At 33.9% G+C, this 26867-nt stretch overlaps 2 protein-coding genes and 1 long non-coding RNA gene across 3 annotated transcripts; 2 read left to right on the top strand and 1 right to left on the bottom strand.

The window, feature by feature from the left end:
* Positions 1 to 9768: 9768 nt before the first annotated feature.
* Positions 9769 to 10765, top strand: LOC128221187 (uncharacterized). Its single transcript, XR_008258913.1, has 3 exons — positions 9769 to 9829; positions 10080 to 10121; positions 10713 to 10765. It is a non-coding gene; the product is annotated as an uncharacterized LOC128221187 (long non-coding RNA).
* Positions 10766 to 11929: 1164 nt separating this feature from the next.
* On the top strand, positions 11930 to 18688 carry LOC128221616 (thrombospondin-1-like). Its single transcript, XM_052930221.1, has 6 exons — positions 11930 to 11977; positions 12396 to 12518; positions 12824 to 12994; positions 14654 to 14824; positions 17088 to 17255; positions 18273 to 18688. Exons 2-6 carry the CDS (start codon positions 12437 to 12439, stop codon positions 18686 to 18688), a joined length of 1008 nt encoding a protein of 335 aa, XP_052786181.1. The 5' UTR covers positions 11930 to 11977; positions 12396 to 12436.
* Positions 18689 to 20250: 1562 nt separating this feature from the next.
* Positions 20251 to 26784, bottom strand: LOC128222627 (U6 snRNA-associated Sm-like protein LSm7). Its single transcript, XM_052931717.1, has 4 exons — positions 26677 to 26784; positions 25584 to 25695; positions 24630 to 24701; positions 20251 to 21875 (listed from the first exon to the last, which is right to left on the bottom strand). The coding sequence occupies exons 1-4, from the start codon at positions 26707 to 26709 to the stop codon at positions 21736 to 21738; spliced, it is 357 nt and encodes a 118-aa protein (XP_052787677.1). The 5' UTR covers positions 26710 to 26784; the 3' UTR covers positions 20251 to 21735.
* Positions 26785 to 26867: the final 83 nt, after the last annotated feature.

The raw sequence follows: 26867 nt of genomic DNA, 5'->3' as shown, positions 1-26867 counted from the left end.
AGAGTGTGTTTAACCTGAAAAAATATCAATCAATCGATCAATCAATCAATCAATCAATCAATCAATTAATCGATCGATCAATCAATCAATCGATCAATCAATCAATATATCAATCAATCAATCAATCAATCAATCAATCAATCAATCAATCAATCAATCAAACCTAAAGTGTGAAGTTCGTGTAATTGCTGAATCATGTTAATTGATGATAATGTAAACTTGATATCTGTTTACATTGTAAATAAACCCTTCTGGCATTTACCCCGTGAATTATCAAAGTAATCAGTTAAGACATGGAATTAATTATATCGATATAAAGATTATAAAATAAAGTTAGAAAATCTAAACTCAAAACCATAACACTACGGTAGCAGGATTTGACTCCTTAAATGTAACAGGGTTCGATCCGTTGAATGTAGCAGGGATCGGTCCCTGTAATGTAGCAGGATTTGATCCCTTGAATTTAACTGGGTTCGATCCGTTGAATATAGCAGGTATCGGTTCATGTGCTATAGCAGGATTTGATCCCTTGAATGTAGGAGGATTCGATCAATTTAGTGTTATAGGATTTGATCTCTTGAATGTAGCAGGATTTGATCCCTTGAATATATCAGAATTCGATTCTTTAAAGGTAACAGGATTCGATGCCTTGAATGTAGCACAATTCGATCCATTGAATGTAGCAGGAGTCCATCCCTCTTATGTAGCAAGATTTGATCCCTTGAAGCTTGCAGAATTCGATCCCATGAATATATCAGAATTCGATCCCTTCATGGTAGCAGAATTTAATCCCTTGAATATATCAGAATTCGATTCATTGAAGGTAGCAGGATTTGATCCCTTGAATATATCAGAATTCGATTCCTTGAAGGGAGCAGGATTCAATTCCTTGAATGTATCAGAATTCGATCCCTTGAATGTAGCAAGATCCGATCCCTTGAATGTAGCAAGATCCGATCCCTTGAATGTAGCAGGATTCGATCCCTTGAATGTAGCAGAATTCGATCCCTTAATTGTATCAGAAGTTGATCACTTGAATGTAGCAGGATTTAATCCCTTGAATGTATCAGAATTCGACCCTTGAGCAGGATTTTTTCCCCTAAATGTAGCAGGATTATATCAATATCAATATATAAATAAAAAATAATATATATATATATATATATATATATATATATATATATATATATATATATAAATATTCTTTCATCAACAGTACGTTTAAAGTGCATTAAATGTTTAGAAATAGTCAACCAATTCAAATGTTATGTATTCCTTTTACTTTTCAAATGAAAATATCAATTAAGCATTCATAAATAATCTAATATTGACTATAAATGTTGCAAAATAAATAAAATGAGAAACAGGCTGCTGTGTGTTTATTGTTTGAATTGGTATCAAACGGTAGCAAGTCAAAAGCGTCAAGAACTAAATATATATGTCCCCGGATACTTAAGGGACTCGTTCATGATTTATAGAGTCAGAAATCGAAACACATAGTTTGATTTGTGTGAAACGTTAACAAAATGTTTTTAACAATGATGAAACAGCATTAAAGAATCAAATTAGAGCTCCAATGTTAATATTTATTTGAAAACGTCACATATTTTTTATTGCATAAAGCGTTAGTAACAATACTGAAATTTGAATAAGTTTATGATTGGACTTATACAATTTTGTTCATATGAATACTTGCCAGTTGTTGTTTGATCATTGTTTATAAAAGTAAGCGGAAACATTTAATCACAACAACATTAAAAAATCATTGTTTTTAACATAAAATCTATAAATTAGTCCTTTTTAAGCTCAGTTTGGTTGAAACGAACCATCTGTTTAGTTAATTCATACTTTGGGTATAGACGTTTTCAAATTTACTTTATAATATCGAGGATATTTATTGATTACAGTGTAAGATCGTACTTTATTTCACCAGTGGCCATAGAAAAGAAATGTTGACGAGTGGCACAGCCACGAGCGAAAATATAATTATTCTATAACCATGAGTGAAATAAAATACGATCTTGCACTAAAATCAACGAATTTTCTTTTTATTTCATGCCTTTCTGATGGGTTTTGGTTAAGTTCTTTCTCCGCTTCAGAAACTCCTGTTTGGAGCCTCCGCCCGAAGGGCAGTAACCGCTGCGTGGAGTTTGTTCCAAAACGCGCGAGGAGTAGCTCTTTTAACATAAAATGGTTCCTCGCTCATTGAAAGTACATGTTTCCAAATATGTTTAATTTCAAATTTTATTAAATAAAATCAACAAAAACACATATAATTGCAATTTTAAACATAAAGAATGGATCGTTGATGGCGTAGTAATACATTTGGCATTGTACACAAACATTGAATTTTCAACGACATGGCTCAGTTTATCATGGCACGTGATGGCAAATCCTTTTAGTGGATTTGAAACAGAATTACCAAGGAAAAAGTGCTTAAAAGCATGGAATGACCTTTAAGTCGCTTCGTACGCTATTATAATTAAAAAATGCCTACTGTCATAAAACGTAACATGTATTTTAATGAAAGGAGCTATATCCTTCAAGAACCTAGCGGGGATGTCAGCAAGCCCAGTGTTCGATTTGGACAATACCTTGAAGACAATTTGCTGTGTCACAGTATACAGTTTACAAAATATTTTACGCATTATTAATTTGCTTAAAGAATTTTAAAAGCATTAGATGAGACATTAAATTGGTGCTGCAGGCAGTTTCTCCACTAGAGGTGAGGCTACATATGTAAAAACAACATAATCAAAACAATTGGCTATTACTTGAGCAATAAGATAGGATAACATATATCAATTTAGGATGTTACTTATGCGCTTTGAACCTTTCGTAAATACTAAAACCTTTTTTCATGTGACAAAACATTTTGTATCCTTGTCAACCTTTTAAGGCGTGGTTTCTAGTTAATCAATGGATACCTTACTTTCCTTCTGAACCGAAGACCGCCAGAACCCAGTTATATACGGAACCCTGTAAGGACCATCGAAATCGCGACTTCGTCCCTCGCCTCTTAATATTGCCCAAGAAAAAAACGCGATAAATGCCTTTATATTAGCAAGAGCGCATGCACGAGCTCCTAAATAGCTCACTTAAACAAAATAATGACTAAATGGAAAATCGGCGAATGTTTTCGTAACTTACTGCAATGTTGGTGGTTGAAATCTGTTTATGGATTTGTGGTAGTCAAGGCCCTTTAAAATGAGCAAATGTGAATCTGTCCAGCGATCCTATTTGCAGATGCATGTGCACAATTTAATTGTGTTTTTTTTCATAAACAACTCAGGCCAAGGGTTGGACTGTCTCATAAAAAGAACCTCAACAAGTAGAAATTCGTCTTTTAGTATCTTTTTGAATCATCATATCAAAGATATTATTTCTCAAAAGTAGCGTAAACAACCTTGTACGTATTATTGACCTTACATGGCCGCTGCCATTTCCCGATTACGTCATTCTGGCATGCTTTTGTCGTGTTTCAAAAGATTTGATCTTAACACAAACCTAATTGGAAATGCGGCCAAGCGAGAACGATCCGCCTCTGTTTTCGAATGTTTTAAGGACACAAGACTGGAAATGACATATATGAGCATGTATTAAAATGAACATGTTAACCATGGAAATAGTATGAATAGAATGCACCAATACACATACTTTTAAATTAAACCGAGCCAAATAATTTTGTGGGAGGTTACCCAAACCATACAACTTTTTGTTTTATTTTTGGCGTTTGTTTAGGAAGGGAGAATGATGGCACACGTCCCAAATTGTGCATCCATATTACACTTCATGTAGCATAAACCCCTTAAATCCACCTTTTTTTCTCTCGTTATCTCATGACCTATTTTCTTGGTGTATTAATTCATCGATGGCTGTTACAGAGCTTTTCCAATGACTTGATTTATGCCACCGAATACATAGGATCAATGAAATGGCCACCTTCCAAATATCAATTCCACACAATGAAACTCATACAATTGGATCGACTATAGTTGCAAATGGTATTTCTTATCGACTCTTTGCTGACCCCAGCTTGGTTTAACTTTTATTTATTTAAGATAATAATGAAAATATCATGAGCAATGAAGCTGATAGATAACGAAAACAAATTTATAGTGAATATGATTAAGAAAAAATGCTAATAATAATATAAATTCTACAGCGCTGAGAATTAACGGAAAAAATCTGAGTCTCAATGTTCGTTTTTTTGTATATTTGTTGTCATATTTCATTGCATACCAGTGTAAAAATGCCAAATGCAAATGAGGAGTCATTATCATATTTCGAAGTCTAAATCACCTTTGCTGACTTCTATTGTGACACGTCTCGACCAATCAAAATGCTTTCGCGTGGAAGATTTACTTACCTGTCCTACTGCACACACAGCCGTTGTATTGCAGTCATGTGTATTGCTGATACTAGGACAATTGTAAAATTCTAGTGCATCTGGAAAAGATATTTAATCCTTTCTAGTTAAAAAAATCATTCTCAAAATCCTACGATATACCAATACTTCCCACAATAAATATTTGTTATTGTTTAACTATCATCAAAATCGGAATTTGAGGCGCAACCTGATGTCTAAACTCGTCCCAATTATGGCGGTCCGATTATTTCAGGCACAACCTGTTGCAAAAATTCATCTTATGTATGGTATTCGGGTTACTTGAAGCACAACCTGTTGTCAAAACTCATCCTATGTATGGCATTCCGGTTATTTGAAGCACAATCTGTTGTCAAAACTCGTCCTATTTATGGTATACAGCTTATTTGAAGCGTATCCTGTTGTCAAAACACGTCCTATTTATGACAGACAGGTTGTTTGAAGCGTATCCTGTTGTCAAAACTCGTCCTATTTATGACAGACAGGTTATTTGAAGCGTATTCTGTCGTCAAAACTCGTCCTATATATGAAAGACAGGTTGTTTGAAGCGTATCTTGTCGTCAAAACACGTCCTATTTATGACAGACAGGTTGTTTGAAGCGTATCCTGTTGTCAAAACTCGTCCTATTTATGACAGACAGGTTATTTGAAGCGTATTCTGTCGTCAAAACTCGTCCTATTTATGAAAGACAGGTCGTTTGAAGCGTATCTTGTCGTCAAAACTCGTCCTAAATATGACAGACAGGTTGTTTGAAGCGTATCCTGCTGTCAAAACTAGTTCAAATTATGCCAGTCCCGTTTTCTTTAAGCACATCGTTGTCAAAACTCGTCATATTAATGGTAGTCCGGCTAGGCTACTTGAAGTGCAACTTATTGTTAGAACTCGTTTAAATTATAAAAGTCCGGTTATTGAAGAGCAACATGTTGTCAAAACTCGTCCCAACTATGCCAGTCCAATAACTTGAGGAGCAACATGTTGTCAAAACTCGTCCCAACTATGCCAGTCCAGTAACTTGAAGAGCAACATGTTGTCAAAGCTTGTCCCAACAATGCAAGACCGGTTATTGGAAGGTTAACCTGTTGTAAAAAGTCGTCCTAACTATGGTAGTCTGTTTTGAAGCGCAACAAGATTACTAATTTAAAACTGGTTCCAGTTATGGCAGTCCGGTGATTTGAAGCGTAGCCTGTTAACAAAACTCTTCGAATTATACAACCCTTAAAGAGTAAAAAAGCACTTACCCGTTATGACGAAAATACTAGCAGCAAGTAACACAAAGGACGCTGATATAGAAATTTAAGTATGCCTAAAGAGAAAATACATGATAGCAAGAAAGGAAAATATCTCAAATGATTGTATATATTTTATATCATATATATAATTGTTTAAAGGAAAATTGTTTGATTCTGTGTAAGATAGCTATATGTTGACAACCAAAAGTTTTGTGTCCAAAGTGGCGTATCCACGTGATAAATATTTGCTATTGGTTGTTGCGGGGTGATATAGATTGCGGTCTTACACTGAAACAAACGTTTTGTTATTCATTATATGCCTAAAGGATATGGAGTAGCTTTTTAGAAAAGTGCTTAACATCACTCGAAGCTGACGTATTTAAAAGCGTGTCTCATGCAACAGTAAAATATCATGTCTATTTTATTGATACATCTAAATCAATAGCATCGGAAAGCATTAACTCTTACCTGCTCTCTATAATTGACGTCAGCTTATGTTAAAAATTATTTTAAGTTTAATAAGTTTTTCGAAAATTCTGATTTATGAAAATAAGTTTAAATGTAAATTATTTTCGATGATCAAACCAAACATAAAATAATTTTTTAAATTTACCGAATGCAATGAATGTCATTTCCAACACCACTTCTCGATTATGAGAAGAGAATGAATGAGAAAAACTAGATAAACTAATCGCCGCACACCATATGCTTATCTTCACACGATTCAGATTTGACGTTAAATGCAAGCTCTACTTAAACGATTGTTTAGGTCATGAAGGTATGGAGTTCCGTTAGGGCCATCGTGTATTCCACTTTACATTTAACCTAATGATACAAATTTTTTTGCTGAACAAGATCTAGAGCAGTATACTTGCCATCTTTTGGCTGTCGACGGTGTTAGCCGATAACATTACTTTTCTTTTAGCGACTCCTATCCGTAAATTGTCTAAAATATTTATATGACTTACGTAGTTATAAATAATCAACAACATGACAGTCAAATAATGAAAATTATGACCAGTTTAACCATTTTTGATCTGTTGTTGTTCTTTCAGATCATGTAGCAGTGCCCAGCTTTCTGCAAGATATACAACCGAAGCATCCGTTATTGTATTCGATGTGTTCAAATTGAACGGAGGCAAAGCCTACAACCCACACGCTGGAATAATCACTGCCCCATTCAAAGGATTGTACACATTTACAGTGTATATTTTGAAGATAACCATCGCACAGCTTCTTATTAGACAGATGTTTGCCTCAGTAATAACGACAACCATGTGTCCATCGGTACAGTAGACATAAGCTTTGCTGATAATATAAACACACGTACCTTCCTGGCAGTGTAACTGTGGTGGTACATTTGAATCGAGGTGATCGTATATTCGTAACGCATTTGGAGTGTTAAGATTTGTTTACAGGTTACCTAATCGCTGAAGTTTTCTTAGTGTGTCTGTCATCCAGCTATTTCTAATAAATAATGAATCAAAATAATTATTTGTTTTGTATCATCGTTTGGAAAGGAATGTAAAGGACATTAGTCTTTAAATTGAACAAACATTTCAATAGGCTTAGTTGAAATCATCTTCGTTGACCATACTTCAATAAAGCTAGGAAATTTTGGGCTAAAATATAATTAATCCTTTAAAAAAGATAAGTTTCAGACTGCTGGACCTAGTTTGAACGGTTCAATAATATAAAGTTGAGTAAATGCAGTTTCAAAGTGTGTTTTACTGTATTGGTTCGGACTGTTTGTTTATTATTCTCAACAATACAATACACAATATAGGGATGAGCCAAGAGGTCAAAATAGTAAGCAAACACCCTGTTTGGAAGCACGAGGTAGGAGACTAATATGCATTGAACAAACTTTTGAATGCATAAACCAGTATATATAGATATATATCCTATATATAGGAATTGTTCATTGAAAACAGGAATTGTTCATTGAAAACAGGAATTGTTCATTGAAAATAGGAAAGTACATTGATGACGTTCATTGTACGATTTGCAGTAACAATGAACAATGATAATGAACCGCAATTTAAAATATCCCTCAAAAGAAAAAAATAACCAGATGCTCTTCGTAATATGGGGAAATTAAATAATATATTTATTGTACTGACTATTTTTAGACCCGTTAGTGGAAAGTTCGAACACGAATTATTTTCTTTTTTTAAAATCAAACTGGCTACCGGCAAATAACAACTGCATAATCAGAATATAGCGATCCGCGCAAAGCGCATTAATATTAAAACATGAAAAGAGACAAACTTTCATGCAGTTTTAGAAAATATGTTGGTTATCGATAACCTTTATAGACTAACAGGTCGGCGTTTTTTTATTCAGCGTTGACATTGACACGAACACACACACAAATATTCGAAGCGGCAAATTTGTATTTACTTAAATATGTTACACTGCACATATACTTCGATATGAAGAATACAAGCTTTTTTAGCTTTTTTTAGAACAGAACGTTGTTCTAATCGCCACGAGTCAATCTTTATTAAATTGTATTATGAATCTCAAGACATGGAAATTAGGAGTGTCATTGATAAGGATATACATGTTGTAGAATTTTCAAATCTACAGTAATAGTGTAAATGTTGACAAAGAAGGCAATAAATTAAAATAATGAATAGGCAACACACTGTCGTATGTTGGCTTACTGTCAACAATTACTTTAAAATTGAGAGTATGTTTTATCGTCGTCCTCAAGCTTGAATGTGATAGGGGTAAAACAACTGGAGTGGAGGTATACCTTTGAAGATGCACTCTTACTCCCAAATTAGATTAACCACATTTAATACTATTGTTTATATATTCCAAAAAGGATGAATAATTGTCGAAAACAATGGATCTTATGAAGGATACCGAGTTTAATTTGAATGAAATGTGCATAAAACACGGTATTGTATTTCTACATTAAGAGACTATGGTGAATCACAGTAAATATTTTAGCATTCGTCAATCATTTATTATTTTTGCGTTTTCAGCTATTAAATACACGGTTACAATCTTGTTATCAGTAATACATATTTTCCATAAATGCATAAATTAGTAAGAAATTTAAGGTTTATCGGTCAAAATGTATGTTTGTTATACATGTGTATTTATTGGTTTTCAGTAAGAGTGTAACACTAAATTATTTACAGATATAAATAGTTAACTTAAAAAAGTTGAAAAAATGTATTGTCAAGGTTTAAAAACAACGGAGCCTGGCCGTTTCTTGATAGTTAGCCCTCGTGATCGAAACGTCCCTTAACTCATAATTCGGTTATCCTACGCATGCATCTCCGATTATAACGGATCAAACGGTTATAATTTTAATCAATGTGAAATAGTATTTGAATTGCCTTTAGTTTTCATTTTTTTAGAATGACTACTAGTGATTATACGTACTTTTGGCATTCACGAGAAAAAAATCTTTTACGGAAACAATAAAGTTTTTCTCTCTTTTTTTTAGTTTTTAAAAACATCAAAAATTTGATTATTAACTGAAAGCTTTTGAGCAAAGACGTAAAACCAGAAGTGACTTTATTTATTTATTTTAAATTCCCGTCTGAGAAAAGGGATAACAGTTATTAAAAACAACAACCACAGTGAACTCGTATTTCGATCAACCCATTGTTAAAAAGTTGAGTTTACCTTAGTTTATACATATTTTATTCAGTTCGTATATACAAAAATAACAGTACAGCAATAGTGTGATGAAATGGATCGGAAAACAAGCAATGTAATTGCTTATACTAATTCCTTTCCATGTAGAAGTGTACAGTTACGAATTGCATAGAAAAGTCAGTGTATGATGTGAACAGAATGACGAAAAATATTAGTTTAATAAATGTTCAAACTATTTTTTTACATTTAATTTGAATGTTTTGGAATAGTAAGATAAATATAAAAAAGACAAACAAACAAAGAGAAATAAAAAAATAAAAAAAAATATTAAGTTTCCCTTCAATCAACAGTTTGTTTTCATTCATCCACCGAAAAACATGAAATGAAATTACAAAGTTTTGGCAACATTCCGGAGTTATACTAGCACCTATGCAGTATATATCATTTTGTTTGACAGTTATTATGTGAACCTCGCTGTTTGTGCCTTATCAAATTTGATGACCAACAAAACGGAGCAAGATAAAGCCGCTGACATCGTGCACTTAAAATTTCAGAAGGACAATCAGTTATTCATGGACTATTTTATTTTAGGTAAATATAATGTATTTTACCATCGCTGTGATGAAACATTGTTGTTTTAGAGATATATATGTTTAAATTAAGTAAATGATAATGGGTAATACAAATTCATTGGAACACTGTGTAGTATTGCAGATGACAGACTGCATATATGTGTATGCCTGTTATATTCGGAAAATATACCTATCTGATCAAGTCATATTTTACAATAAAAAAAATAATCAAGATAAATTGTAATGTTTGTCTTTGTTGTCTTTTCAAGGATTGCTCGGTCTGCTTGTAGCCAAGAACAGTCCTTTTACAGGTAAAATAATTCTACATAGGGTAATTTTTGGTTTCCATGTAAAATAGCAACGTATTATAAGTATCTTGCCCAATATTTATTATTGAACTTAAATACAATGAATTCATTTTTGAAAAACTCTTTTAAATATTAGCATTGCTAATTTTGAGGTTTTGTTTAAATTTGAAAATGTATTAGGAAAACCTTTTAATGTGGAAATTATCTGGGTCTGATCGAGCATATGGAAGTGAATTAACAATGGAATAGAACATGTTTTTATTGCTGATTTTAAGCACACGTTAACAACCTTGACGTGTACATTGAGTCTAACCAGACTAAATTTGTAAGTGTGTCAAGTGTTTATCCACCATAAGGGTTTTTCTGTAAGCCACGAAAACGTCTGACAAAATACTTATTATAAAAACAGAATGTATTGTTTGAACTGTTATTTAAAACAAGTTTGATGTTTTCATAATTTCCTGAAGATAATGTAGATGGAGAAATGCTGATTTAATAGAATTGAACGGATTATAAAACCCTTAATACTTTCTATGACATTTCACTCTTTGTTGTGATGCTGTTTTAACTTGTACAAACTTATGTATGTTCTAGATGCTTTACAATGCTACAGTTGCAAGAATATCGCCAATGTCAATGATTGCAACACATGGGTTGAATGTGAAGTTGGGCAGGTAATATGGTATTATAAATAATACTTAATCTTTGAAAGTTACTACTTCTTTTAGAAAACAACAACAGAAATTATTATCTATACAAAACAAATACTACTACTTTCACTACCTTCGCCATTGCCACAACCACCATAAACATCAGTATTAAATTATATGGTTTATTTTGTCAGTGGTAAGTGGACTTTAGCTGAAAAATACAATCAAAACAAATACATGAAATAACAATTGCTTCACACAAGTTCATATCTTATCGTTCGCATGTTCTTTTAGTCTTGCATTCTACAAACAAACGGTGGCAACAACGGATCGTATTTGCTTGGATGTGTTGACAATCAGGTACATATAGCATCTTTATTAATTTAAAGTTGAAATTTAACCCTAATGTCAGTCTATGCAAAGAACGTTTTAATCTAGACTTCTAAATCTGAAGCTGTATATGACGTCTCGACATCTATTATCATATTCACCCTAAAACAAAACATTCTGGTAATTGCTCTTATTCTTCATTAGGACACGTCAAAAAATGAAAGATTTTTTAATTGCTCTTAATCTTCACATTTTCACTTGTAAACATAAAGCATTCGTCATTGCTGATTATTATATATATGATTGCAAAATGAATGGAGCATACTTTGAAAATAAAATGATATTAGTTATTAACTGCATTTTCTTTAAAAAAACAACAACAATAAAATATTATTATAATTGAGCTTGTTAGCATGTAACAGGAACGGTGATATTTACCACATAAAAGCAAAGGGTTTCTCCGTTTACCCTGGTTTCCTAGCCCATATTAACAGCCGCTTTAGAGTCTTTGAAGATTTTTGATTTGGCGACTCTACTAAGGGAAAATAATGAGTGTCAAAATGTTAAAAATGTTCCCTTAACGCGCATTATTGTGGCTACCTTGTTCCTCCATCAGCAAAGCACCACACATTCGCGTAATGTTCATCACGCCAACGAGCGTGATTAATATAAAGATGGATGATGTGTTTGTGTTGTGGAACAAATAAAATGTTTTTACACCCTATTAGCAATGTTCTGCCACCGGTATAGTGAACGCAGCAATTGTTGGTCGTTCTGTCTTTGACAATGGGCGACGAGCAGAATCGAGAGATGCTTCTGCATGTCATGAGTGCTGTTCAACGAATTTCTGCAATGTCGGCTTATGTCAGCATCATATCCGTGAGTTTATCTCGTGTATTCTCTAAAAAGCATCGTGAACTATAAAGCCATTCTATTGCAAATTTTGATTTCCAAATTATCTTTATACCTTATGTTATTAATATATCGATATGACTGTATTGTGTGAATTCAATGTATTGTATTTATATATGATAAAAGCGTTTACAAAAATAAATGACAAAAGAAAGGTTTATCTTCGATAAAAGTTTTGTTTTGAGGTGTTTCAAATAAACACTCGAACCTAATTCATGTTCACGGACGGCATTGAAAGAAGGTACCTGCATGAACATTTAACAATATTAAATTTCTTCTGTTGATAAAGTTTTGTTCTGAAATATGAATTAAAAGCTAAGTGTCTTAATACACCCTCATTATTGAGCCTCATATAAGTAATATACCAATCTGTTGTATTTCTTAGCTTCAGATTGTGTAGACTCTCCAGGCTTTGACTGCGCTAGAATGAACACCATTCTCAACTTTTGTCAAAATAAAGACCAGGCAAAGTTGGTTTGTCCAAATTTCTGTGGCCTATGTGACTTGGGTATGTATTTTGGTATTTTTTTCCAAATGCTTCTTCATTTTTAAGCTTATTGGGATTGGTTTTATCAGGCTAATTTCCCTTATATGGTTAATGATTAAATGCTTTAATTAGATATGACGTTGCGACGTAAGCTCCAACCTGGACCGTTAGTATTCTACTTATGTACTTATTTCGGGAAAGACGTATCCTCAGTATTTTGTTACGTTAGTATACTTAAATGATTTAATAAAATAACTATAATACTGAACAAAACAACTTAGTATATACAATATCCATACAAAATATGTTTGTCACTGTCTGATTAGTGGACGGAAATTGGGCTGATTGGTCCATTTGGAGCGGATGTGACGTCACATGCGGAAGCGGCACACAGTCACGTGACCGCACATGTACAAATCCTGCTCCAGAACATGGCGGACTAGATTGTATTGGTTCAAATACAGAAACAAAGGCATGCATCATGATCCCTTGTCCAAGTGAGTCCACTCTGACATATTCCCTTATTCGTCACCTACCATTTTCCCAAAACTTTATGTTAACAACGATCTTTTAAAAAAACAAGAGGCTCAAAAGGGCCTATGCTCTACTGGCATGGCTTTTGTGGTCATATCAAGAGCATGTATGTATGGGTAAAAGGCAACAGACATATGGTTTATGTTTTGTGTTTGGCTTACCTGAAAACGTATCACGTTCAACATCTGAGCCCAGAAAGTATTGTAAGGAGATTAGTTCCATGAACTATTTTAATATGTGCCAAGTAAAAGTCATCTGACAAAAAAAAAATGCTTTCAAAACTGTACTCGTAGTAAAAATTTCTGTAGTTTTAAAAGTTAAAAAAAGTTGGTCAAAAGATCAAAGTCAAGGGCATCCTAGGACAACATTGATCAATTTGAACAAACATTCACAATCAATTGTGCTGAGATGGACGCACGAACACACAAAAAGATTTTCAAACCTTTCCAGATTTATGTTTACCAAACCTGTGAACCCTGGGTGTGGCCAGTAATGACACCAGGTGCATAACTTAAACATTCACAACCAATTTTGTTAAGATGAATGCGCAAACTACAGAACTTAAAGCTAAAAAATGGCCTTTGGGCTTTCAACAAGAACAAGGCAGAGTAATACACAAAATCAGCTGCAGAAGCAAAAAGCAAATTGTCTCTCAAAATTCTAGACTTGCAAATTGTCTCCCTTAACTCTAGACTTGAATTTACATGTACATGTAAACTTGGCTTAAAATAGAATTCGCTCATGCAGACCTGGCTAAAAATAGAGAGCATTTCTTTAAAACTTTCATGGCCCATAATCTAGGCATTCATGGGCGGATCTGGCTGGTTTTCGAAAGGAACCGAGCTCTAATGGATATCTAGATACTGTACAAGTTTCATTGAGATACAATCAAAACTGAAGACTGTATCGTGTTCACAACCAATTGTTTACAACCAATTGTTTACACAATAGCATTTTTTTTATACTATCAAGGGCCATAATCTAGGCATGCATGGGTGGATCTGGCTGGTTTTCGAAAGGAACCCCGCTCTAATGGATATCTAAATACTGTACAAGTTTCATCGAGATACAATCAAAACTGAAGACTGTATCGTGTTCACAAGCAATTGTTTACAGACGCACGAACGCACGACCCCACGACCGCACGGACGCACGGATGCACATACTACGTACACATTACCATCGCATAAGCTCTTCTGGCCTTTGGCCAGTAGAGCTAAAAATTGATATATTATGTTAAACTATTGTTATAGTTTTTTGCCAAAGGAGTACGCCGCGGGGAAAGTGGTATTTTGCAACGATAAGTTGCTAAAAACATATATTGATAGTAATCTTTTCAGTTTCGGGTACCAAAACCCATGTCATCATTTACATGTTACTGGCATTCAATGTTTATTTAAACTCTTTAAGAAGTTAATGAATTTTTCAAGGTACAATAATTGTCTGTAACATGTATTCGGTGCATCTGCATTTCATTATCAACCAATCGAAACGTATTTTTCTGTGTGTTTGAACACGTCAAGTCTAAAGAGCATTCATTATCGGACACTAGCGGTGCATAGCCTTGGCATATTGTAAACGTCATAGGTAACGATGGCAGGTTGTATAACGTTATACTACAGTTCATGGCGGTTGGAGCCTCTGGTCACCATGGGGATCATGTTCAGTCACGTGCGATGTTGGAATTCAGAGGCGTGACAGGTCCTGTTCAAACCCATACCCTGCATTGAATGGTGATCACTGCTTTGGGGAGTCCAGAGATGACAGGATTTGTCAGGAGACGGCGTGCGCAAGTGAGCTTTGCTGATTTCGTATCTCGCTTTTAAAAATGTACACGGATGATATTACACAGGTTATAGCTAGTACGGACAATGTTAAGGGACAATGTTTATATACAACTGTTAGTTTGCTTGGTTTGTATTTCCTGTTTGAAAATAACGGAAATGTCTATAAAAAAAGATGTAACGATGAAACAATTATTATCAGATTTTCCCCATTTGTTTTAAAAAATACGACCTTGCCAAAAAATGTTTTTGTTTCGAAAAACCGTATCTTGAGTATTGCTTACATTTTATAAGGAAGTTTATTATATCAGTATTTGTCTGGTTCAAAGCTGAAATAGGAAATCTATTTGTTGTTGTATTTTTCGCAAGGCCTAAACACAATTTACACATAGAAATAAGTGCATGAAATAAACTAAAAAGAAGACATAAAATACACACTGTTACATAGAATTTTGAGATAACTAAATTTAAGAAGTATGCATAATAATAGTTATGTATGCCTGATGCATTATAATACTAGCGAGGCATTTTTTTCTAATATAATTTTTGAACCAACCATTGTACATTTGAACGAAAAAGTATTACAAATAAGACTAAAACACTTGACTTTTATCATTTATTACTAAATAAGAGCGTTCCGACGTTTTAACCTTACTTGAATGGGATAAAACGCTGTTGAATAGACAATTATTCAACAAAAGTGCATACGCCATTTACAGTGTGTGTATACCACGTGATAAATTAAGTCATATATGCTACGTTGAGCAATATTTTGCTGAAAATGAACACTTAAAACAAGGATAACTTTTCTTTTATTAAACTATTTTAAGTGAAACAAAGGGCAGTCTCATTGTGTTCATTTTAAGCAAAATGTTGCCCAACGTGAAGAAATAGTGAAGTTATCTTTGATTAAAGTCTTCATTCGAAGCAAAATATTACCTTCCCATGTAGCATTAATGACACAATTCATCACGTGGTATATACACACACTGATCTAAACCGTAGAAATTAAAAGGAATCCTGCAACACAACAGAATGAAGTGTTATAAAAAAGAAAAAATATTTTGCCACAACAATAATATTACCGATAAGGTATCACCAACAAATGTATTACTAAAAATCGTTATAAGGTAGTTACATGTTAAAATGGATCTAAAACTAAACATAATGATAAAAGTTATAATGGTAACAATACCTTTTATATTGATGGTAACACATAGACTAAATAACTTATTTGCAATATCACCATCATAAAAATACAACTGCAATGCAAATCAAATTCAAACCAAAAAAAACACACAAAACACACACATATACGCGCGCACGCCGCACGCATACACATCTACATATTTGACATTGAAGAAAAGGAAAGTTAAACGAACAGTATAATATATAATCTTGAACAAACATATCTACGATATAAAAAATATTATTTATAACAACTGCGTTAAGTGTTTTGATATGCATGCACATATAATAATATAAGTATCTAACGTTTTCGAACTCAACAAACTTGCCAAATATTAATGTTATTAAAGCTTAAAAATAACAATTTAAATTACAAATGTTCGAGAATATAAAAGATGTTTTAACAAATAATTGGATCTGTTCAAAGAACTTCTGAATTTTGCTTAATAATATAATTCAACCGCAAGTTTAATTTTATAATAAAAAAATGATTTCTCATATTTGTAAATCAGCTATAACCAACTATTTACAAGAGGCTACTAACGGGATATTGAGGTGCTCCACGGATTACGTATGAAAAATACCCATACATACACGAAAATAAGCATAAAACACACATTGGTTACTTTCAATGTAAGATCGTATGTATTTTATTTCTTTTGTGATCATATTTTATCTTCTATGACCACTTTTGGAATAAATAATCACATTACAATGAAATATATCATACATATTATGCACCAATCAATTGGTACCACGCCCCCCCCCCACCAGGTCCGGAGGTATACCGGGGGAAATGGGCCGTGTTTTTACTTTTCATGTGAACCCGCAGTGCCGAGTGAATGAGGTGGTTTTCGCTACGAAATTAGAGGGAAATGAACCTTACCTATGTATTCTGGGGTGCTGGGGCATTTGGCCGGGATTTTACCACCAGTTTGTCCACGCAGGACGGGGAGATTTTACCCGGGATTGGCTGGACCGAAAGTCAAAGTCCCCGCTATTCCCCGGACCTGGGAGCCGTGGTTACAATTGACTGGTGCATTATAACTCTCGATTGTTTTTAAAGTAACTTCTTGAAATTTAGACGGCGGATGGTCTTCTTGGGAGACGTGGTCATCATGCGGTGTGACATGTGGTGGAGGACTTATTACACGACAACGCTACTGTAACAATCCCCCGCCTTCCTTACTTGGGAACGATTGTCGCGGGAAAGGAGAGGAATACACTCTCTGCAACACCCATACATGCACAAGTGTGTAAACATCTCCATGCGTTTGTGCTTCTTGTCCGGAATTAATGTCATTCTAGCTTCGGCTTCATGCTTTTTCTTTCATGCTTTTCGATGAAATATGGAGTTTTATCAGTGGAATAACAACAGTGATAATTTCACTGTATTTTCACTGTTTTCAATGTAAAATAAGAAGTGAAAATATCAACTTTCATAACTACTTTAAAATCCATTGTAGTTACTTCCTCTTGATCGAAACAGAACTCACTTTGACCCAGAAAATGTTGGCAAAAAAAAATATTTCAAAAAATGTTACACAAGTAAAAAGACAGATATGTTTGGAAATTAACAACTTACCGTTTATTAGAAAAATGCTTATCCCGTTTTCCAAACGTTTTCTTTTTCTTGAAGCTGAATGTTCGAACATTTGTTTTCATACCAAACAAATTACAAGGAAAACAACTGTTCGAGCATAAATAGAATGCTATATCATCGTTCAAATGTATTTTGAACTGTTTGACGTTGCAATACGTAAAATCAACTTCCCGGAAAATTCACACAACAATTTACAGATTAACTGATTGTTTTTACCCCACCCACGCCTCAAAATTTGTCAACAACCTAGCGTAGTCCTCATCATTACCTGAAATACGACATGCTTTCAAGCGAAACGGATATTTAACTATAAAAAAGGAATATCAGAGAACTTTTCTCAACCAACCGGAAATAGAAAATTGACAGCCACGTCACCAGCTATAAAAAGTATAATTTTGCGTCCCACGGGTAGCGGCGTAAATAACCCCCTTTTCAAAAAGGGGGTAATTAAGAAAATAAATTAAAATACAATAAAACTCGGAAAAATAAAGAAACATAAAAAATTTTTATTTCAGTGTAAAAACGTATTTAATTTCAATCGTGAAAATATCTTACTTTATGACACTCCTGAAATAAAATACGATCTTACACTGAAATAAACAAATATCCTCTATATATTTTATAACCATTTTAACCACGTTTAAATATCTATGTTGTTTTTTTTAGATCATGTAGCGTTCAGTACCCAGCTATCTGCAAGATATACAACCGAAGCGTCCGTTATTGTTTTTGATGTTATCAAATTGAACGAAGGCCAAGCCTACAACCCACACACTGGAATATTCACTGCCCCATTTAAAGGAATGTACACATTCGCGGTGTATATTCTTGAAGATAACCCTCGCACAGTTTCCGATTGGGCAGATTTTTACCTTCACAAAAACGACGACCATGAACCCATAGGTGCAGTTGACATCAGCTTTTCTGATAATTCAATCGCACTTTTTCTTCATGGCAGTATTACAGTCGTTGAGAATTTGAATCGAGGTGATCGTATATTCGTAACATGCATTGCGAAGGGAAAATTTGTCCATGGCGGACCATTTTCAAAGTTTTCTGGCTACCTAATTGCTGAAAATTAACTATGTTTGTAATTAATTTTCAAACGAATGGATTACTTGCATTTGTTCGTTTTGGAATAAATTTAAAGAAAATTTACGTTTGTACTGCACAATGTTTGCAAAGTCGTTTAGCTTCTATTAACGCTTAGTTGTCTCTGATAAAAAGAATGCATAGGTTTCGGTTAAAATTATCATTGTACCTTTAAACAATATTATATGTAACAGATCAGCCCTCGTGTCTAGCAAATGCTCCTGTAATAACTCAGAAAGTCACGTGATATGCATTTTTCGATAAAATGCCATGTTATTTTTACTACTGTTATACTCATGCAGGGAGTTATAATGTTGATACTTTTGCTTCTCTGATAGATTTTGGTTCCCCGTGTTGCTTATTGTTCACTACGTCAGGCTGAATTTTTAGCTCTCCTGAGCCGTACAGGGAATTCCTTCGATGGTGCAAATTAGTATGTGTTCAAAGAAATGAATTCCATACAGGACCCTGTTTGTCATGGCAACCGTAAACAACTTGAAAAGTCTTGACAAATACTATGAGGCCTTGAGCTTAAATAGTTGGTGTTTTACATTGTCTAGTGGTCGCCTACAAAGAATGCTCAAATTTTGTCGCTCGGGTCAAAACTGGCCCCGCCACGGAGTCACAAGTTTCTTGCATACTAATATAGGGAAATGTTTGAAAAGCTTCTTGTCTGAAACCGCTTGGCCCATAACTTTGATATTTCGTATGTAGCATTATATTGTGGCCATCTATCAAGTTTGTTAAAATCGTGCCACTGGGTTCAAAAGTGGTCCTACCACGGGGGTTACAAGTTCCCTTTAGACCTATAGAAGAACAACGTCTTGTCTGAATCCGCTTGGCCCATACCCTTGATAGTTTGTACGATGTATGTAGCAACAAATAGTGGTCTTCCGCCACGTTTGGTCGAAGTATGCCCCTGAGGACAAACTGGCCACGCCCTGGGACTCACAAGTTTACTATAGACTTATATAGGAAAAATCTTTGAAAATCTTGTCTGAAACCGTTAGGCCAAGACCCTTGGTAATTTCTTTATATACTATTTTATAGTTGGGAGCCCATGTATAAAGTTTCAATCCAATATGTTAAGTATTTGCTGAGATATTGACTTATGCGCACTTACATGCAAACCTTATACAGAATTTCTAAGTCGAATTATACAGAGCAATAATTTGCATTATAAGCAAAACAAAGTGATTTTACTTGATTAAGTTGGTTGGATGCTTGGGAACACATGCGTAGTGAAGATTCAATGCAAAACGTGGTGTATTTGCTGAGATATTGACTTTAATGTTGTTAGATGCAAAAACCAGATTTCAAAGTCGAATAATTAAGGTCCATTATTTGCAATACAATCCAGATAGAGTTATGTCACTTGATTAATAAAGAAGGTTTGGTGGTTGGGAACACTTGTATTGAGTTACAATGAAGTACGTTTGATGAGATATTTACCTAAATGTACATACATGCAAAACCATAACCTAGATGTGAGGCCAGCGCTAGGTTGAGTAGTACAGCTCTCCTTATTCTTCAAATAGTAAAGCTTAAAATCTATAGTTTTTTCAGTTAATTTAATCATTATAATATGCAAAGTTAAAATTGGCAACACTCAAAGAAGAACATGGAAAGTTTCCTTCCAAAATGAAGATGATTTGCATTAATTTATTAAAATATTTGTCCTAAGTACTTTCAATAGGTATGATTCATTCATATGGCATAAATATAAACATTGCTTCATTATAATTTGTCATATACTTTTTATACACATAACACTTCTTTTCACCATTTTGAAATTAAGTTTGAAGATTAAATATGAACACATACAAGAACCAAAAGATTCCTACTAGTGTTTGTTGTTTATCAATACTGTCTTCCTTGGCCTGGAAAGAGTCTGACAGACTGTCAACCTAAAACATCTAGGAGTTGTGGGTCTGATTCACTAGGGTTTTGAGTCTGAGTTTCAGACTCAGGCTCCGGAAACTGAATTCTTAAATGATTCAAAATATTGACACAGGAACTACTGTTGACAACAGATGTGTGTCTGATTGTAGAACCGACTATTTGTAACACATGCATCTTTTTTTCTGTCTTTGGTCCTATAATAGTATTTTTACAACAAAATTTAGCTTTTCTGAGTCAGAGTCACAAATTCAGACTCAGAACGTTCGTGAATACCAGCCCAGGGGCAATGATTACGAACAGTCTCAAATCTGAGTTCAGACTCAAGATTCATTATGGCAAAACTTCATTTCATTGTAACTTTCCTTCTATCAGAGTATTGATGGTAAAATTTGTTGAAATATACTAATATTTGAATGTTTTACCTTTATTTACATACATTTTTGTAACAGAAATGAAATAAATATGATTTTTTGCTCCTTACTAAAAATGCTTTTCTGAGTCTAGACTTGGACTTGAGACTGTTCGTAATCATGGCCCAAGGCCTAAACAAGTCTCGAATTAAGTACATTTTGTATCACACCTGCATTGAAAGCACCTAGTCTTATCTAGACTATGTTTATTGTTACAGTTTGGACACAGTAATGAATAAATTGAAGCACATGATATATAAATCCTTATAGTTCATATTCAATGTAAAAAGTTGGTTAAATACGCCAGCTTTCAGCAATGTTTTGTTATATTCAATTCACAGACAACCATATAATTATCTCAAAGTCATTCAAACAAATTTTAACCATAAAATCCACTTAAATTATGAACTTCATAGTTTTCTAAGTCATTCAAAACAATGTTAACATGTTGGATCCACTCAAATTAAGTGTCAAACTATTTCAAAACAAAATTAACATGAATCTACTCAAATTAAGCACTTTAAAAACACAATTTTAACAATTATGCACTTCATAGCCTCAAAGTCCTCCATAACAAAATTACCATGTATCATTTCGAATCAAGCGTTTCACAATTTCCAATTCTTTTAACACAATTTCTATAACACAATGTTTCCTATAATCCTGAGTCCAATAGATAAACTCAGGCCATGTCTCATCCACACAATATATTCTGCCCTAAATGTTCACCCCTCCTGCTGAATGAAAGGATTTGCGATTGCCTCCATACCGTCTGATGGGCATATCAACACAACTGAAGTCCCTCTACACACAACCAGCCCCAGGCTTCTGGTGTCCTCTGTGAGTTTGTATGGATCATCAGGGTCTAAATAGTAATATAGATGGTATTACATTACATGTATAGCCATATAGAACATTTGTTATAATAGCCATTTAGAGGATTTTAAATAATAGCCATATATACATCTAGGGGATTTAACAAAATACGGTAGCTTTAAAGAAGATATTGCAATCTTAGGTACATTTGTACATAAAAGCCATATAAAAATATCACATAACTATAAACAGCCATATATGGGGATATTACAAAATAGCACATAAAGAGGATATTACATAATAGCCATATAGAGGATATTACATAATAGCCATATAGAGGATTTTACATAATAGCCATATAGAGGATATTACATAATAGCCATATAGAGGATATTACATAATAGCCATATAGAGGATATTACATAATAGCCATATAGCGGATATTACATAATAGCCATATAGAGGATATTACATAATAGCCATATAGAGGATTTTACATAATAGCCATATAGAGGATATTACATAATAGTCATATAGAGGATATTACATAATAGCCATATAGAGGATTTTACATAATAGCCATATAGAGGATTATACATAATAGCCATATAGAGGATATTACATAATAGCCATATATAGTGTTGGGCCGATGATCGATTATAATCGAAAATTGATCGGAAAGCTTCAAAATCGGCGATAATCGATTGTAAATTATCATAATCGATTATCGCCGAACATCATACAAATTTATCAAGGGAGGTTACTCAGTATCATATACGATTTTTTTTTATCTTGCCGACATTTCCGCTCATTTTTCTTTGGGTACAATTCGTAAGAATGGCAGACGACAATGAAGATATGCTGTACAATTATCCGGGTGGGAAAGCAAAATCTAAAGTCTGGCTCTTTTTTGCATTTAGAAAAATCAAACCAGGACCTCCAACCAAAGAAAACCTTGACATAAGCAAGGCGTATTGTTGCCTTTGCAAAAAGGCTTACGCAAAATAGGTATACAGTAACTAGATCACAGGTGATGAGCAAGAAGAGATGTAGAATGAACCCATATCTCATTGACCAGACAATATTTCTAAATAAACATTTACTGGTAGATTCATACTGGTGACTTTGAAATTTCTGATGTATACATTTCAATTTAATGTTTTTTTTTCTTTTTAACTTAAAAATATAAAAAAATTATGTTTTATGTTTGTTAGTTTCCTGAAAAATGAATATGTAAGTTCTATTGTTTGGTTTATATATTCAATTCAGCTTACATAGACGAAGTGATACCCATTACCTTCAAGTATATCACTAGCAACCACTGCTCTATAATATCCGATTATAGCCGATGTCTAATCGGTTGATGGTCTCCGATTGTAACCGATTATCGATTGTAAAATTCAACCGATTGCCCATCACTAGCCATATAGCGGATATTACATAATAGCCATATAGAGGATATTACATAATAGCCATATAGCGGATATTACATAATAGCCATATAGCGGATATTACATAATAGCCATATAGAGGATATTACATAATAGCCATATAGCGGATATTACATAATAGCCATATAGCGGATATTACATAATAGCCATATAGAGGATATTACATAATAGCCATATATGGGATATTACATAATAGCCATATAGCGGATATTACATAATAGCCATATAGCGGATATTACAAAATAGCCATATAGAAGATATTACATAATAGCCATATAGAAGATTTTTTATAACACCAATATAGAGGATTTAAAATAATAGCCACAAAGAGGATTTTACAAAATAGCAATAAAGACGGTATAAGAAACCCCATTCAGAGGATATTACATAATAGCCATATATAGAGAATAAAACATAATAGCCATACAGAGGATTTTAAATACTAGCCATATATAGGATATAACATAATAGCCATATAGTGGATTTTTCATTATAGCCATGGATATAAAGGATATAACATCAATAATATCGATGGCCTCACTTCAAAATGCCGAAGCTGCATTTTTTACGGAAATTTTTACATCACTCAAATCATAAATACGAACCCCATCTTACTAAAAAATGCCGAGTAAATAGTCCACTGAGAAAATGGTGTTGTATCATGTGATCAAAATGTCGAGCAGAGAAGAAAAAATGCAGAACCTTCAGAAATTGTCGAGAATTGTAACTGTGGCATTTTGTAAAAAGGACTAAATACTAAAAGATTTACCACTGAAAACATAGGATTTTGTAGCTTCGACATTTGGAAGTGAGGCCATCGATATACTAGCACATGTACTTAGCATTTCAAACTTTAGAAGCATTGAATTATCATGGCTATAAATCCACGTAATCGATCAAGTGAATCAAATGCAACACCTATTGTCTGTGGATTGACTTCCTACAAAACAGCCAACATCAGCTAGTTGGCATATACTTTGGGGTATCAATAGGATCTAACTACTGAAAAGGCGGGCTTTCAAAAGACCAAGTAAATCGTAGATTTAAAGCATGCTTGCAATGATATTATAGAAGTGCCTTAACCAGCTTTACGAAACCGCAGTTGGGGCAGTAAAAAATGTCATTGCGATTGCACCTTATTTATTAATTCAACAGATTGAGGAGTATGTTTTGCTAAGGCTTTATTGAAAACAGTAGTGTAATATGACTTTATGTCTAAACTTATGATTGTAACATTGTGACCATTAGAATAACCAGCAAGTATTCTACATAAAACTATAAACCATGATTAAAAACATAAAAAAATATTTTTGAGGTATTGAGAAGGCCTGGTAATGGAATAGCATACATACCTCGCAAGAATTCTGTAGTGTCGTCTAACACAAGATTCAGGAGAGGATCAAAACCCTTCAAAATTCCACTGGCTGAAAAATGAATGTAAAATAGGAAGATTATTTACAAACTTTGGTGAAAATAGGCTGCTTATCTGCACTCCAAAACTCAACATTTATTAAGATCAGTTATTAACCTTGCTTGTGCAAGTGCATACTGTCCCTGGCAGCGTGTGTATACCAAGTTTACTTTGAATATCAGAAATAGTTTGAGTTAAGGCTGAGGTTAAAGTCTTTGCATGCTCACACTGCTTATGGGGAAGACAACGATACCAAGACTGACAATACCTTAACTGATTTTCTTCTTTCTTCTTACATGTAAGTTAGGAAGTTAAAAGCCTTTTGTATTTCTTAATCAACAAATACCAACAGCCTCTGATATGTCAGTCCGAAAGAAAATTTGCCTGTCTGATAATTTCTGTTTGTTTTGTTCCAAAGGATAAGATCATTGTTTGGATTATTTGGAACTATCCTTTAAAACATTCCAATGTTCATGATAAAAGTTTATCATTTTTAGCATTTCAAATCATCGCGCGATATATATACACAGTAGTAAACATTATTTGGTAATGTATTGCAAAGGGAGGCAAATGCTGCATGGTGTTTGACTTAGTGCGGTACGCATTCTGACATCTACACTACCGGAAAACAACATTGGTTTCATAAACAAATGGTTATTTGACAATATCATTGAAAAAAATCGTGATTTTCTGTTAAACAAAATAAATCATTCTTACTTTTAAGCAGTGTTTGATTATCATTATTGATAAAGATTAAATCTTCATTATTTTTTACATCTGGCCGTGAAAACTGTCGGTCAGACGGACCGACCCCATCACAAATTTAGTTGGACCAAGTCAAAATTTACCAGTCAGGACCATTGCAATGTCTGTAATATAAGAAAACACTGCTCACCCTCCCTTCCACCACTAAACTTGACCCTGATAGCCTTTTCCAGATATTTGGAGAGATCGAGAATGGTTTCCTTTTTCTTCTTTTCTTTGTCACCACCACCACCTCTATCTCCCTGAAATAGTCAAGTTACATATAGATCTGATCTAAGAAATAAATGTATGCTTTTAAAAATGCTTTCAATGTCAATACTTTTGTTCTTATTCTATATTTTATGCGTTTCTCAACACCTTCTTTGTGTATGTTGTATGCAAAGTCAAAAACCATTCTTCGCCTTTGTTGTATGGGTAACTCTATTTCTCTACTCTATATATGTTGTATGCGTTTCATACAGTGTCAACATTCTTCCAGTGGCATAGGGAGCGGCACAGCAGCCACAAAAATGCGCGTTTAGGGAACTTTGATTAACACTTGGATATTCATTTCGTTCCCTAAACAGCACAAGTCGACTGATTCATACCAATGTAAAAATATATTCTTCAACTGTAACTCCACAATACTTAACACTTCATAAAAGCCAATACCTTTCTCTTATCACACTTAAGTGTTTCATGAAACACTAATTCAGATTGACTTTTGTCAACAAAGTATAGCCATTTTAGCACTAGGTGCACTTTAACTTTTCCCTCAATATACTTTGCGCTGGGATCTGTCACTCTTGGCTAGGAAAAAAACAAGTGGGATATGGATGCGCTCTTTATTCATTTTCATCGTCTGCCGGTTGTCTGATTCAGCTTTGGTTACATCTATCCATAGAGACAACACCTCTGCTGTTATGTCGCCTATTATTGTGATTCTTGCCATGGTTCTAAAGCTCAGAAAGTTGATTAGAGCTCCATGCTCGTTTCTGGCAGAAGTCACTGTAGTGGGTAGTTTACTATCAACATCAAGGAAACTTCTTTTTGGACATTTTTGGCCAATATATAGACTCATATGCGCACATTCATATTGAGTACAGTCAGAACATTCAAAACAAGTTATATCCTCAGAGTTTCAGTCTTATGTCAGAAACTGAGAATCAAAAATGTTCAGTGACAATACTCGCAGCTGTTTTTCTCAATGCGGAAACATGTTATGTTTGTATAAATTGCATTACCTGCTGTTGTTTTGGTACACTCTGTGCTGACATTGCTTCTCAAATATAGAAAACGTGATCACAAAATCAAAATTCGCACGCACCGGAAGTTTACAATCCTGAAATAATTTTGAACATGAAATGTGCAAAATGACTGGTTTTTCAAATATGGGTTATACGCCACTAACATTTAAAAAAAATGTTTTTCCTCG

The sequence above is a fragment of the Mya arenaria genome, chromosome 16, assembly GCF_026914265.1.
Source record: "Mya arenaria isolate MELC-2E11 chromosome 16, ASM2691426v1".
NCBI classification, from domain to species: Eukaryota; Metazoa; Mollusca; class Bivalvia; order Myida; family Myidae; genus Mya; species Mya arenaria.
This window is presented reverse-complemented; position numbering and strand designations above follow the sequence as displayed.